The 13,265-nt window shown below is 43.7% G+C and overlaps 1 protein-coding gene, 1 long non-coding RNA gene and 1 other non-coding gene across 4 annotated transcripts in view; 2 read left to right on the forward strand and 1 right to left on the reverse strand.

Moving 5' to 3' along the window:
* RNF138 (ring finger protein 138) overlaps positions 1 to 1,109 on the reverse strand; it is a 33,846-nt gene extending 32,737 nt beyond the window's left edge. Inside the window, exons 1-2 of one of the 2 annotated variants that reach the window (XM_029922576.1) lie at positions 851 to 1,109; positions 123 to 315 (exon numbers count right to left, since the gene is read on the reverse strand). In XM_029922576.1, the coding sequence (XP_029778436.1) occupies positions 123 to 232 (110 nt within the window). In that variant the 5' untranslated portion in view covers positions 233 to 315; positions 851 to 1,109. Of the gene's footprint in view, positions 1 to 122; positions 316 to 614; positions 652 to 850 lie in introns of those variants that run through there. The other variant, XM_029922577.1, reaches the window with a different exon arrangement.
* A 98-nt stretch (positions 1,110 to 1,207) lies between these two features.
* Positions 1,208 to 13,265, forward strand: part of LOC115277816 — an 18,225-nt gene continuing 6,167 nt past the window's right edge. The window contains exon 1 of the long non-coding RNA XR_003902524.1: positions 1,208 to 1,318. This is a non-coding gene — a long non-coding RNA (uncharacterized LOC115277816). The remainder of the gene's footprint in view (positions 1,319 to 13,265) is intronic.
* LOC115278557 lies at positions 8,947 to 9,052 on the forward strand. Its single transcript, XR_003902964.1, has one exon. It is a non-coding gene; the product is annotated as a U6 spliceosomal RNA (small nuclear RNA).

Below are 13,265 nucleotides of genomic sequence, written 5' to 3' on the forward strand. Positions count from 1 at the left end.
AGGGGCGCTCGGGCCGGCCGCAGGGGGCTCCGCTCCCGCCAGGCCGCAGCCGACGGTCCGGGGCTGGATGCCGGGCCTAAACGACCGCCCGGCTCCGCGCGGGGGAGGAGGCGTCTACTCACACGTGCTGACAGGCCGCGGTCCTCACGGGCGTTTTGAGCACGTCCTGACAGACAGGGCAGTAGAAATCATCTTCGGTGTAGGACGTGGCCGCAGAGAGGTCCTCGGCCATGGCGGGGAATGGGGAATCGAGACGATGGCGGCAGCGGCGGCGACAGAGGCCAAGCTGGCGGTGGCGGCCCGTGGCCCGACTCCCTACGCGAACCCGAAAGGGGAGGGGAATCGCGTCAGGAAGCAACTCGCGCCAGGAAGGGGGCGGGGCCGAGCGCCGAGACGCTACGGCCGCACGCGCCGGGCGAGGGCCGGCCCTCAGGGCTGCACCTCTCGGCGGAATGGTGGGAGGCGGCGCTTGGCGGGAGGCCACGGTGGAGAAACCTGTCCGTGGCTTCACTTTCGCTTCTACCCGGGCTCGAAGTGCGCGGGAAGCCGCCCCTCCGCGAGAGAACGAAGGTCGCCCCCAGGCAGCTGCCTCCCGCACAACGCCGCTCCCTCACCTGGCTGGCTCCAAGGGGCGGCCGCTGCTCCGTTCCCCGCCCTCTTCCCCGCCTCCCGACTCGTTTTCCCCCACCCCCACCGCCACCCCTGCCCCACCCCCAGGCCCCGTCCGCACGGCGATCTAGCGGCCCGCCACTACCTAGCCAGTTACTAGGCTGCCGGCCCCGCCCGACGCCGCCCCCGCCCCGCCCCTCCACTCTGCGTAGCCGCTGCTTTAGGGCCCCCGCAGTCGCACCGCTGCTGGAGCTACTTTCCCGGCGCCCGCTGGTGGAGAAGCGGCTCTGCGACGTCCTCGGGCTTCTAGTCGGGCAACTGCTGCCAGTCGGCGAGCAGAGTGCTTAGCATTTATCGGCCCGAAAGGGGGCCGGGCCCGAGGCTCCTGGCGCACCGGGATTCCACCGCCCCCTCCAGCAGCCCTCCGATGGCATTGCGCTGCCTGCCGCCTTCCCGGCCGGTCACCGGGCACCAGAGGGCGGCGAACACCTGACCCAGAACTGGGGAGAGGGCGGGGGGGGGGGGAGGGCGGCCTCCATAGCAACCGGAGCGTGGCGCCCGCAGCAGGTTGTGACGTAAACAGCTGGGTGCCCACCTATTTACCCCTCCGCAGTCTCCCTCTAGCGGGGACACCGTTTCTCACCGCTTCTATCCTACACGTTGGGTTTTCCAGGAATTTGTCCTCAAAAAATGTTCCCTAATGTTAAAGGTATGGTCCTTACGATTTGCCCCTGACAAAATGTTTTGATCATGTCGAGATGGGCTGTGAAACAAGTAAATATCCGCTATGCAATTTCGATTTCTTGAGGAGGAAAAATTAAATAATAAGGTCCCTCGAGAGGATTTGAACTTTTCCTCCTTAACAGTCTTACCAGTTAGAGTCGCAGATGCATTCCTCCACCACCCAACACTTTTGTTTTCTGATAGCTTTGAAGAAAAGTGAGGTAGAAGCACGGACCTAAGCATTTCACCAGCAGTAAATGTTCATTTTTTTTATTATTTTTTTTTTTGATAGAGAAGAGACAGAGCATGAGAAGGGGAGGGGCAGAGAGAGAAGGAGACATAGAACCGGAAGCAGGCTCCAGGCTCTGAGCTAGCTGTCAGCACAGAGCCTGATGCGGGGCTCAAACCCACGAATGTGAGATCTGACCTGAGCCAAAGTCAGAGGCTTAACGGACTGAGCCACGCAGGTACCCCTAAATGTTTTTTTTTAATGGGTGCTTAGTTTACAGATATATCTGATGGAATCGCAACCACATGAAAGGAGGGAAGGAAAATCTGGAACATTATAGAACATCCTCAATTAGTTTCAGAAAAGAAAAAAAATACATATCGTTACCATGGTTTGTGAAGACTCTCCACTATAGTCTAAGTGAATCATAAACAGAAGCCACTGCATAGTTAATTCCGTCATTTATTGTGTACATTGTCCTTGGAACTGTTAGATGTTATGCTGGTGTCTTGAACTTTGCTCTTGACTAAGTTTACACTCTTGGGTGTCTAATGAAATAAAAGGACAAAAAATGGTATTTGCTGAAGTATTGTTTTTCATAAACAGTGACTATAATGAGGAAGTAGGATGACTGGATTTGTATGGACTTAGAGAAAACCTCATGGAGGAAATGGGTCTTAATACTCATCTTAAAATGACAATTCATTGAATAATATTTACTGACTTGTCCAATAGACAGCTAATTCCCTTTACCAAACTACATTTTGTATTTTTGTTCCCTTTCCTCCCTAGCAAGAACATCGTAGCAGAGCAGGAAAGCTAGTTTTAGCTTCAGATTTCCTGGGAGGAGAAACACCAAACAGGTGTGGACGGAGAGACTAACCAAGTAGCCTTAGTCCAGGTGCTTTACACATTTATTTATAAAGTGGTTCTTGGATTTCAGATTTCCCCTTTTTGATAATATATTTCTAATCATGTTTTGCTCATTTTGACCACTTTAGGAAGTAAAGTGTATTTTTAAAAATTGTTTTAATGTTTATTTATTTTTGAGAGAGAGAGAGTGCGCCGGGAAGGGACAGAGAGAGAGAGAGAACCTGAAGCAGTCTCCAAGCTCTGAGCTGTCAGCAGAGAGCCTGATGCAGGGCTTGAACTCAAACTGTGAGATCATGACTTGAGCCAAAGTCAGACACTTAACCGACTGAGCCACCCAGACACCCAGTAAAGTGTATTTTCTGTTGAAAAGAATGTTCCCCTTTACTCACTGGGAATCCTTAACCAGAACATTAATTTTGTGACCTTAATGTTATTTGCTTCATTCTTCCTTTACAATGTCAGCTTTACCCAGGCCTTAATCCAAACATGTTTGCATTACTTCTCATAGATTCTCAGAAGTCATTTTTGGGGTATATGTAAGCATATAGTTGATAGGATATAGAAATCCATCAAAAATGTGATTATAAGGAAAATGTAGTTACCCTCTGAGTAATTAAGCTTAGACAAGTAAACCAAAATGGCCAAAAGACACAATCTTCTCTCTTGGCAGCATTTCACATGAAAAATTACATGATATTTTTATGGTAATGTCACAGACTTACTCAAAATACATTCAGCTGTGTAAATAAAGTGCAGCCTTTGGGCAGGAGGGGAAAATCCCTAAATGTTACACCCACTTGATAAATTTATTGTTACCATAATTCAATCAGTCTCTTTACATTTAGGTTAAAACACTTAAGCCTTTAATATTTCATCTCAGTCTGCTCCCCTCAAAGGGAGGACAAGGGGTAGCTGACATGAACTTGAGACACTATTGGAGAATCTGCATCAGGACATCTACAAGGTCTCCTTTGGATTCTTGCTGGACTATTCTGCAGGGAGGCTAATTTTGGCTCCACTCTGAGATGCCTTGCATCCCAGACATTCAGCTGCTGGTAGCCGCTGGGGAAGACTACTCCGGCCTGACTCAGCTAGGTCAAGGCCCTGGTTGACTCAGTCTCACCAACACTGTAGAACCCTCTGAATCTCTGTCACAATCCTCTTCCAAGTCATTAACCCTCAACATGGAAGGCCCCTCATGTTCTGTTCTGCTATCAACATAGCTACCATCCGAGGCATCCCTTGGGACCCTCTTCTCTCTCAGCCTGGAAGGAAGAGTCATTCCATCGAAACATTCTGTGTCCCTGACTTTGCATGTAGTGCTGACCCCGAGTTTGCTTCTCCACATCCTGTAACCTAAGGTGCTTTCAGCACCTGAGCCGTCAGCACTCTCCCCAACCTATCCTGTCCCCGAATCTCCCTTTTCCAACCACAAACCCTGGGACTCGATGTGGACTCTTCCCCCTTGCCACTTACTGCCTTTCGGGCCCTCCCATATGCAAAACTCTTCAGCCAAGTCCACTAGGCCAGATACTTAACGTACTAAAAGGTGGAGATAAGTGGATTCAGAAAATTAATTTCTTTCTTCACGTCTGGCTTTGTCTTACCACAGAGCCTCAAAAGTCTGTTTTGCTGGTAAAAGTGATTGCTTCACTTGAGGAAGTGAACTGGGAAGCTGGGGGATGGAATGGGAAGGAGGTTTATGTTTCACTGTCTACCTTTTGGTATCTTTTTTAATTGGTACCATGTGTGGTGTGGACATTCAGTGGTCTGCACCAGCACAGCCCTGCCAGTCCTTCTCAGCTCGCCCATTCTGATTGGGCAATAGTCTGTCCTGAATGGCCAGTGCCCATTTGGTTCCAGTGGTTAAATATTTTTACCATTAGCCCAATCATGTACATAAATCACCTATTTGCTGAAGGCATATCATTTAATTATTGAGCCTGTTTTGGAAGTGTTCTTAAAAAAAAAAATAAGAGCAACATCTTTACATTCCTGATGAATTAATCCTAATTTCTTCTTTTCCCAGCCTCACTCCAACCCACTCTCAGGCTGAGTAAGAAGTTCAAGTGAATAAAAACGTGGAAGGGAAACCATACAGGGCACCATGTTCCCATCAACAGACATTTGTAAACCCTTTTCCCATCCCCCACTCTAACAAATCATGATTTTTGTTCAGGTATCTTCTTTTTCCTGGCTAGGCCCTTCGGGAGGACATTTCCAGCTCAAGGGGAAATACCATGATTGAGATGAGTCTGTCTGGATGGGCCTTTTCTTCTTGCCAGTGATTTAAGCCTGGGTTTGTGATTCACTCTGACCAAGGAGGTGTGAGGGGGATTTGCTGGAGTCCAGCTCCAGCAGGTCCAGGGCTCCCTGAAGGATGGAGAGTGTCGGTGAAAGGGAGCAAGAGAGCCTTGGCTTCTTTCTGCTCACCAGGCAGACATCTCTGCACTAACCGGGAGAGTCAGCTTTATTTACTGAAAAAATGTATGGGGAACAAAACAGAAGTGTCAATTGCCTTAGACAATGATTTCTGATGACAAATTCTTTGGTATGTAAAAGTTTTCCAGAACATAGATTGGTAGAGGACTCTGCATAACCTTTATCAATAGTGATTGAAGTAGATGATTAGATGCTTATCACACGGGGAAGGTATCTTTAGCATTTAAATACAAGTCAATGTTTTTAGCATAGCAAAAGCAAGAGTTAGTTCTTTTGTGAGCAGGGGTCAATAGCCTGTTTTTCGAGGGGAAGAAAAACAGGTTTTCTCAGGAAATGTAACATTTGCTCCTATAGTCACAAAAGAAGAAACTCGTATAACAAATTTTTTCATAAGGTACAATTCACATATTTTTAGCATAAGAAGGCAAGTCCCTCCTGGTATCAGTCAGTCAGGCTCCTTGGGGGTCGGTGCTCAAGCAGAAATTGAGTGGGGGTTGAGTGGGTGAAGATTCAGGTTGCACCTGATGGTGGGAGGTCTTGCAAACCTGCCTTCCTTCAGAAATGGTTCCCAGCAGGGATTCTTCTGAGGGGCTTCACCAAATGCCTTTCTTTGATGATTGAAAAACCAACAAATCGGCATAAACAATAACATGCTACATCTGAATGTTTTCTTATCAATCTGTGCTGCCCGGGACCCTGCAACCATCATGAAACCGTGCAAAGAACAAGCCAAAGACTAAGCCAGTATCCTGACCGATGGCAGAGCTGAAAGATGGAAGGAATGTAGGTCCTTAGGTAGTTGAGCCATTCTAATAACCTAATCAACCCTGAAATTGTCTTGCCTCCTACTAAGTCCTTCTAGTTTAAACCATTCTCACTTGGCTCTTCGGTTACTTGTAGCAGCAAGCATCTAAGCCAGACATTTGCTTGTTGACTATCAGATCTGCTTCCCTACCTGTCACCTGTTCTGGTTCTGGTGTACATTGCTGGGGCTGGCCCTTGCCGACTGTTTCTCATTTTCCCTTGCCAATTAACTGACTTCTGTTATATTCAGCCCATGGGAGGCACTGATGAGAGACTGGAAGGAAGAAGCCAAGACATTTATTCTCTCTCTCTCTCGCTCTCTTTGCTTCTGGCTGTGGCTTTGTTTTGGTCATGGTTTTAACTTCTGGAAGACTACTCTAGGGTTCCGGAGCTTAGAGCCTGAGGGACAGTCCCCATCTTTTCTCAGCGGCTTTTGTGTTTGCCTCACTGTCACACATGGTTGTTCAGCTCTCCTGACATCTTTGTAATTGTTTTCCATATTAAACATCCTCTTTTGAACTACTTATTGAGAGCTGTCTTCCATGATTGGACCCTGATCCATTTTCCTAGTTGAATCAACCCTTTAGGAGGAAATAGGAAGGCAGAGTAGAATGAAACACTGCAAAAGTGGTCCTTCTTCCTCAAAGAGAAGGAACTGAGTTACGTGTCATTGTGAGTTTGATTCTCTTCATAACTCTGCAAATTAGCACAAATGGAAACACAAAAGTGAGATTAAATTAAGTATAGAAAATAAAGGAATTTACCCTTTTTTAGCCCACCCTAGTTTGGGACAGTTAAATTTCAACTCCCATAAATGTTGTTATGAATATGCATTTTTCATGCTATTTAATAACATTTAATTTCCTATCAGCAGTATTTTAGGTGCTATTGTACAGCTATTATTTTTACTAATATTCCTATGAGTAGCCCTACTGGCCCTATTTATCCCATAGAATCCAACTTCCATGTTATAATTGATTAAAGTAGAGGGGATATAATCCCAATTTGTGCCGGTTATACTGTCTCTGAAGAAGCTAGAATTGAGATCATGAGGTTCAGTCGATTTCTATCAGGCCCTAACTTGGAAGGCATGCTAACATGATCTAAGGGACAGCATCCTCTTTCTTTACCCAAAAAGAGAAAGCCAGTCAGTAGAGGGACCAAACCAAAAACAAAACAGGCATTTTGAATGCAGCCGAAATTGTTTCATGGAATCAAATATGCCATCGTAAGAAGAAGAACCATAAATTAGACCAGAAATGGCAATAGGTTCCAACAAATTAACTCCCATTTCAACTTTTCTTTGGTGTTTTTTAATCTTTGAGAGAAATATGTAAATTTAAAGCTAAAACATCTAAATAACTTTCTTTTCTCCTCCTCCATCTTTTTCTTTTTTCTTTCCCGCTCCCCTTTTACTTCACACATTTACGAACATCCTCTGGGCACATGGCTTAGATAAAGACAAATATAACAAAATTAGTTCCAGTATAACAACGGAGGCAAAAGCCTGACACCAGTTTTTTTATTAAAAAAAATTTTTTAATGTTTTTATTTATTTTTGAGAGAGAGAGAGAGACAGCGTGAGCAGGGGAGGGTCAGAGAGAGTGGGAGATACAGAATCTGCCACAGGCTCCAGGCTCTGAGCTGTCAGCACAGAGCCTGACACGGGGCTCAAACCCATGAACTGTGAGATCATGACCTAAGCCAAAGCCAGACACTTAACCAACTGAGCCACTCAGGTGCCCCGTGACACCAGTTTTAAAAAGCAAACAAAGCCAAAGTTTTAGAGAAGTAGAAGAACCCTCCTGGAGAAACACACACCCTTCTTTCTATCCATAAATTTCAGTTAGTCCAGCCACTCCAATACATACTGCATACACTGCTTCTAAAGGAGACAGTCCAAAGCACCTTCCAGCTGTGCTCCGAGAGACCATGTCACGAGACTATTTTTCTAATCCAGTGTCTCCAAATAATTTATTCCTTTAGTTGAATCTTAATCTGATCTAGTTTTAATATCTCATGCTCCTTAGACTAACTCATAAATGTAGGCCCTACCAACAACCTCTTTTGCACCACAATGTAGAGCAAATACAACTACTCTGAAAACTTACGTTTAAAATATGGAGAGAAGGGAAGAAATCACAGGATATGTACCATTTGCAGCTGGACAGACTTAATGAAGCAAAGCAGAGAAGCACGGAGTCTCATGGGCATCATTTGGTTGACTTGGCAGTGGTGAGAATTCTATTGTCAACTAATGTGGCTCTCTAGTATTGCCTTCTGGAATCATTCCTGTTGCCAGGGGAACACCTAAAAGGACATTAGTGTAGATAACCTGTTTGGGGAGAGGGCAGGGGTACATTGCATTTGCAATTCACTTGTTAATGGTACCAGGTACAAAAATGGCCCGAGGCTGTCTAAAGAATTAGGGCACACTATCCCATTGATTTCAGTGAATCACAGGCCTGTTCTACAGACTGGGTTTTGCTGGTGCTACAATTCCAATAAAACTATAGTCACCCGTCAGTTTCATTTTATTGGCAATTTCCTAAAATTAACCACCAAAAACTTTATCAGGTCAGCATGGCTGCTAAGTTGAAGAGCCAAGGCTGGGCTACGCTAATAGATTTTCTGTTTGTTACCAGCAACTCTGGGGACAACATGTACCCAGTTTGACAAACTTTGTCTTAGGACAGGGTGAAGGGTGAAGAAACTGACGAGGGTGTCAGAGAAGTCTTCTTTCTCTTCTAGACTAGCACCCTGTCCCCAGACTGAGATCCAGTCCTAAAATGTAGTTTGCAATGACAGTGCTGTCCTATTTGTCAGGAGGGGAGCCAGTGTGAGGGGCTGTGGTTGGCCCAGGGTATCAGGGTAACCACATCTTCCATTATTTCCTCCCTGTTGTAGGCGACAGGATACCCACTTCTCAATCAGCATTTTAATCTGCTACAGAGAGAGTAAAGTGAATTAGAGAACTTGACCTCTGTACTTCGGACTGTTTTGATTTGGACCTCAGCATGATTAGTTCCCAACTCCTCTTTTTTCCTGCTCACATTCAGGAAAATCTTGACGGATACATGCAAATTTGCTGTTACACCTTACTGAAGGTACTCAGGAAAAATCAATCTGATTTATCAGTTCGGATGCAGTCTGGGAAGGGAAGTCCCAGTAATTTGAACAGAGAAAGTTTAATATAAAAAATTTCTAACTGTTAGGGGTTTGGTGTAAGAAGTACAGAGGACTGGAAAGAATATAGGCTTGAATGCTTGCTTTAGCAGCACATGTACTAAAATTGGAACCGTGCAGAGAGAAGAGCAGCATGGCACCCCGCACAAGGATGACACGCAAATTCATGAAGCATTCCATCTTGAACAATAAAAAGTTGAAATCGAGTACCCAGAGAAGGGCCATACCACCAAGGGATGGAAATCCAGACCTTGCTGGAGAGGACCCAGTTGTGGTTCACCAGATGGCAGAGAAGTCTCAGTGGTATCATGCTGGTTGAAGCATGCAGGGTGCAGGGGAAAGCTGTTTACAGAGAAGGGTTGGTTGGAGGCATTCTATTACAAATCCATCCACGGGGACGTTGGAGGCAGATGCTGTCTGCTGGGTGCTGCTGGCCACTGTGCACTGCAGACACCAAGGTTGGCTCTGTGCACTATGGGAAGCAAGCATCTACCAGGAAATAATACACCGGGGTAAATAAAATGCCTTTCTTCCTGCAGTTTCTTTCTAGCGCCCTTTCTTGGAAAAACGTATTATTGTGTCAGTTGGCAAAGGAAAAATATTTAAGAGCCCAGATCTATTTTCCCACAGCAAGCAAAAATAATAAATTTGGAACTAATAATTAACATACTGATAACTGGCATACTGACCCACTGGGGGAAATGCATTTTAATAATGCAGAAATATTGGGGCACCTGGTGGCTCAGTCAGTTAAGCATCTGACTTTGGCTCAGGTTATGATCTCATGGTATGAGTTCGAGCCCTGCATTGGGCTCTGTGTTGACAGCTCAGAGCCTGGAGCCTGCTTCAAATTCTGTGTCTCCTTTTCTCGCTGCCCCTCTCCAGTTCACACTCTTTCTCTCTCTCTCAAAAATAAACATTTAAAAATAATTTTTAAAAAATAATGCAGAAATATTACATGGAATCTCTATCAGTCAAGTTTCTTTGCCCTGCAAGTCATAGAAATCCAAGTATTAAAATGGCTGAAGCTGGGGTCCCTGGGTGGCTCAGTCCATTAAAGTGTCTGACTCTTGGTTTTGGCTCAGGTCATGACCTCACAGTTTGTGAGTTCGAGCCCTGTGGTGGGCTCTGCACTGACAGCACAGAGCCTGCGTGCTAGTCTCTCCGCCCCCCCCACCCCGTCCCACCTCTGCTCTCTCTGTCTCTCAAAATAAATTAATTATAAACATTTTTTAATGGCTCAAGCAATAAATAAAATTCTCTAGTTCACATACTTTCAGTGGTAAAGCTGAAATGATGCATGTTTGAAACCAGAGGCTCAAAAGATATCCTCAGGATTTAGTTTTTTCACTTTCTCTTGGTTTTGCTTTCCTTGGATTCCCTTTAGTCTCAGGCAGATTCTTCCCTCATAGTGGTCCCCAAATTCTAAATTATTTGAGCTGAAGACACTCAGTGGGAGAAACAACAGGACCACAAGAAAAATAAAAACTGCCTTGTTAAGAGTTCTATTAAAAATACTATAATTAAGTGATACTAATCCAAACTGGTGACTCAACACAATAAATATCAAAGAGAATGTAGAACCACTACCAGTAGGGGAAGAAAGAAGCAAGCAAAGCTGAGTGCCTTAAACTTTATCCCAAGTCTGGAGAGAGACCAGTGGGTGGGAAAAAATAGCAACAGGGAGGAGAGTTGTTCAGTCTCTATATTTAAATACTTTATTTTTGAAATCTCAAGAACTTTACCAGTGAGATGATACCTCTTTCCAAAATTTTGCTGACAATTATAATTTCCCAAACTGGCATAGAATTATATATACACCGTGGTATTTCGTTTACCCACATACCAATTTTGTTTGTTTGTTTGTGGTAAAAAAATATAAAATTTACTATTTTAACCATTTTTTTAAGATTTTATTTTTAAGTAATATCGACACCCAAGATGGGGTTCAAACTCATAACCTCAAGATCGTGAGTCGCATATTCCACCAACTGAGCCGGCTAGGGGCCCCCCTCATTTTAACCATTTTTAAGTGCATAGTTTAGTGTTCACTCTATGCACCTTGTTATGTAACAAGTGAACTTTTTCATCCTTTGAACCTGAAGCTCTATATCTGTTGACCAACAATTCCCCCTTTCCCCTCCCCTCTTGCCTCTGACAACCGCCATTCTTTTCTAAGAGTTTAACTACATTATTAAAAAATTTTTATTAGAAACATTATTTCTCTTTCAGATAGTTTTCCAACCAGTGTGCCTTAAGACTGAATATTTGGAGAACACACTTCTGAAATACTGTCAAAGCACAGGACTTAGAAAATGTTGACCTTCTTCCATACATTATTAAGAATGTGTCAAAGGTACAAAGTGAAATACACTTTGAGGTAGAGTAAAATATATATATTACATATCAAAGCATATAATAGTCTTTTAAACATTTTCTTCATTTTATTTGATTACCTGGGCTAGGGAATTTTATTTGGCTACCTACGTGAATTTTGTAGCAAATTATTACCCTGTGTAATGTGGAGCAAATTAAAATCAGCAACTGTAATATATAATGTACAGTGGCTTCTCAGAATTAGCACGATACCTCCAAACTTACTGAATGAAGGCAAAATAATACTGCTTCTCCTATAAGAGCGATACCAGAGTCCTGAATGGCTACTTAAGAATCCTGTCTATGAGAGAAGCTGTGGAGTAGATTGGTCCGCGTGGCCGGCAGTAATCCATCTAGCGAAAAGAGATGCATGTACCTCAAAGGCTTTACTCGTTAGGAACATCTTGCCTATACTCCTCAAACTATAACTTATTTACTAATTTCCCCTCAGATATTTATTGAATGCCTAATGATGCATGGCACTATGCTAAGTTCTAGGGAAACAATATTGAGCAAATTCAGAGATAATGCTGCTCTTTATTATAATTTTGTTCCCCATATATACTTTACTAGTAAGAAAAAAATATTCTAGTCCATTTATCAGCCATTCATTTTTCCATCCAACAAGCATGTTACAACAAACTGTCTTCCGCCCCCAAATTCATACATTGAAACCCTAATCCCCCATATGATAGCATTTGGAGACAGGGCCTGGGGAAGGTAATCAGGATTAGAGGAGGTCACGAAGGTGCCCTCATCATGGGATTCGTGCCCTTATAAGAGAGAGTTTTCTTTTTTTTTTAATAAATAGTTTATTGTCAAATTGGTTTCCATATAACACCCAGTGCTCTTCCCCACAAGTGCCCTCCTCCATTACCACCATGACCATTTTCCCTCTCCCCCTTCCCCTTCAACCCTCGGTTCGTTTTCAGTATTCAATAGTCTCTCAGGTTTTGCGTCCCAAGAGAGAGTTTTCTTATGTTGTCTCTGCCATGTGAGGATGCAGCAAGAAGGTGGCCAGCTGAAAGCCAGAAAGCTCTCCCTAGAAACCAAACCCTGATGGACCTCGATGTTGGACTTTCCAGCCTCCAGAACTATGACAAAGTAAATTTCTGTGGTTAAGCCCATCCAGTATACGCTATTTTATTATGATAGCCCTAGCAGAATAAGACACATGTATTGAGTTTATAGTAAACCTCTGTCAAGGTAAAGATAATGTCATCCCTTGCCCTCAAGGAAATTCCTGTCTCATGAGCATTAGGCATATAAACAAAGAAATATGATAACTTTGCAATGGAGGTGTGGTTGAGGGATAGTAATGACATAAAGGATGGTGTCGTTGACTCTACTTGGATGGCTGAAAAAAGTCTTTTCAGAGAAATCATGATATTTATTTTAGGCTAAGGAAGAAGTACACAAAATCACAGAGGCATGAAACATTGATTTATTGGGGTAGGAAGACTAGAGCAACGATAAAATATTTCCTAAGAATTTGGAAATAGTGAATAGGATGGCTCTTTGGGAGTTAACTTAAAACTAACCATAAATGCCAGAGTTTAAATATGATTATTTAGATATAAAATTATTCCCAGGCTGACCTGACAGTAAATTAAAAAATGTATTAATTTATTTAATGACGGTGTCAATCAAAAGGCCACATTTTGCCCTGCTAGGGATTTACCCAAGAGATACAGAAATGTTGATGCATAGGAGCACATGTACCCCAATGTTCATAGCAGCAATGTCAACAATAGCCAAAACATGGAAAAAGCCTAAATGTCCATCACCTGATGAGTGGATCAAGAAGATGTAGTATATATACACAATGGAGTACTACATGCAATGAGAAAGAATGAAATATGGCCATTTGTAGGAAAGTGGATGGACCTTGAGGGTGTCATGCTAAGCGAAATAAGTCAGGCAGAGAAGGACAGATACCATATGTTCGCACTCATAGGTCTAACAGGAAATTTTCAGAATGATCTAGCTTCAAGAAAAGCAAGCAGTTAGTAGTGCTTAAGAA

This window comes from Suricata suricatta, chromosome 14 (assembly GCF_006229205.1).
Source record: "Suricata suricatta isolate VVHF042 chromosome 14, meerkat_22Aug2017_6uvM2_HiC, whole genome shotgun sequence".
Classification (NCBI taxonomy): domain Eukaryota; kingdom Metazoa; phylum Chordata; class Mammalia; order Carnivora; family Herpestidae; genus Suricata; species Suricata suricatta.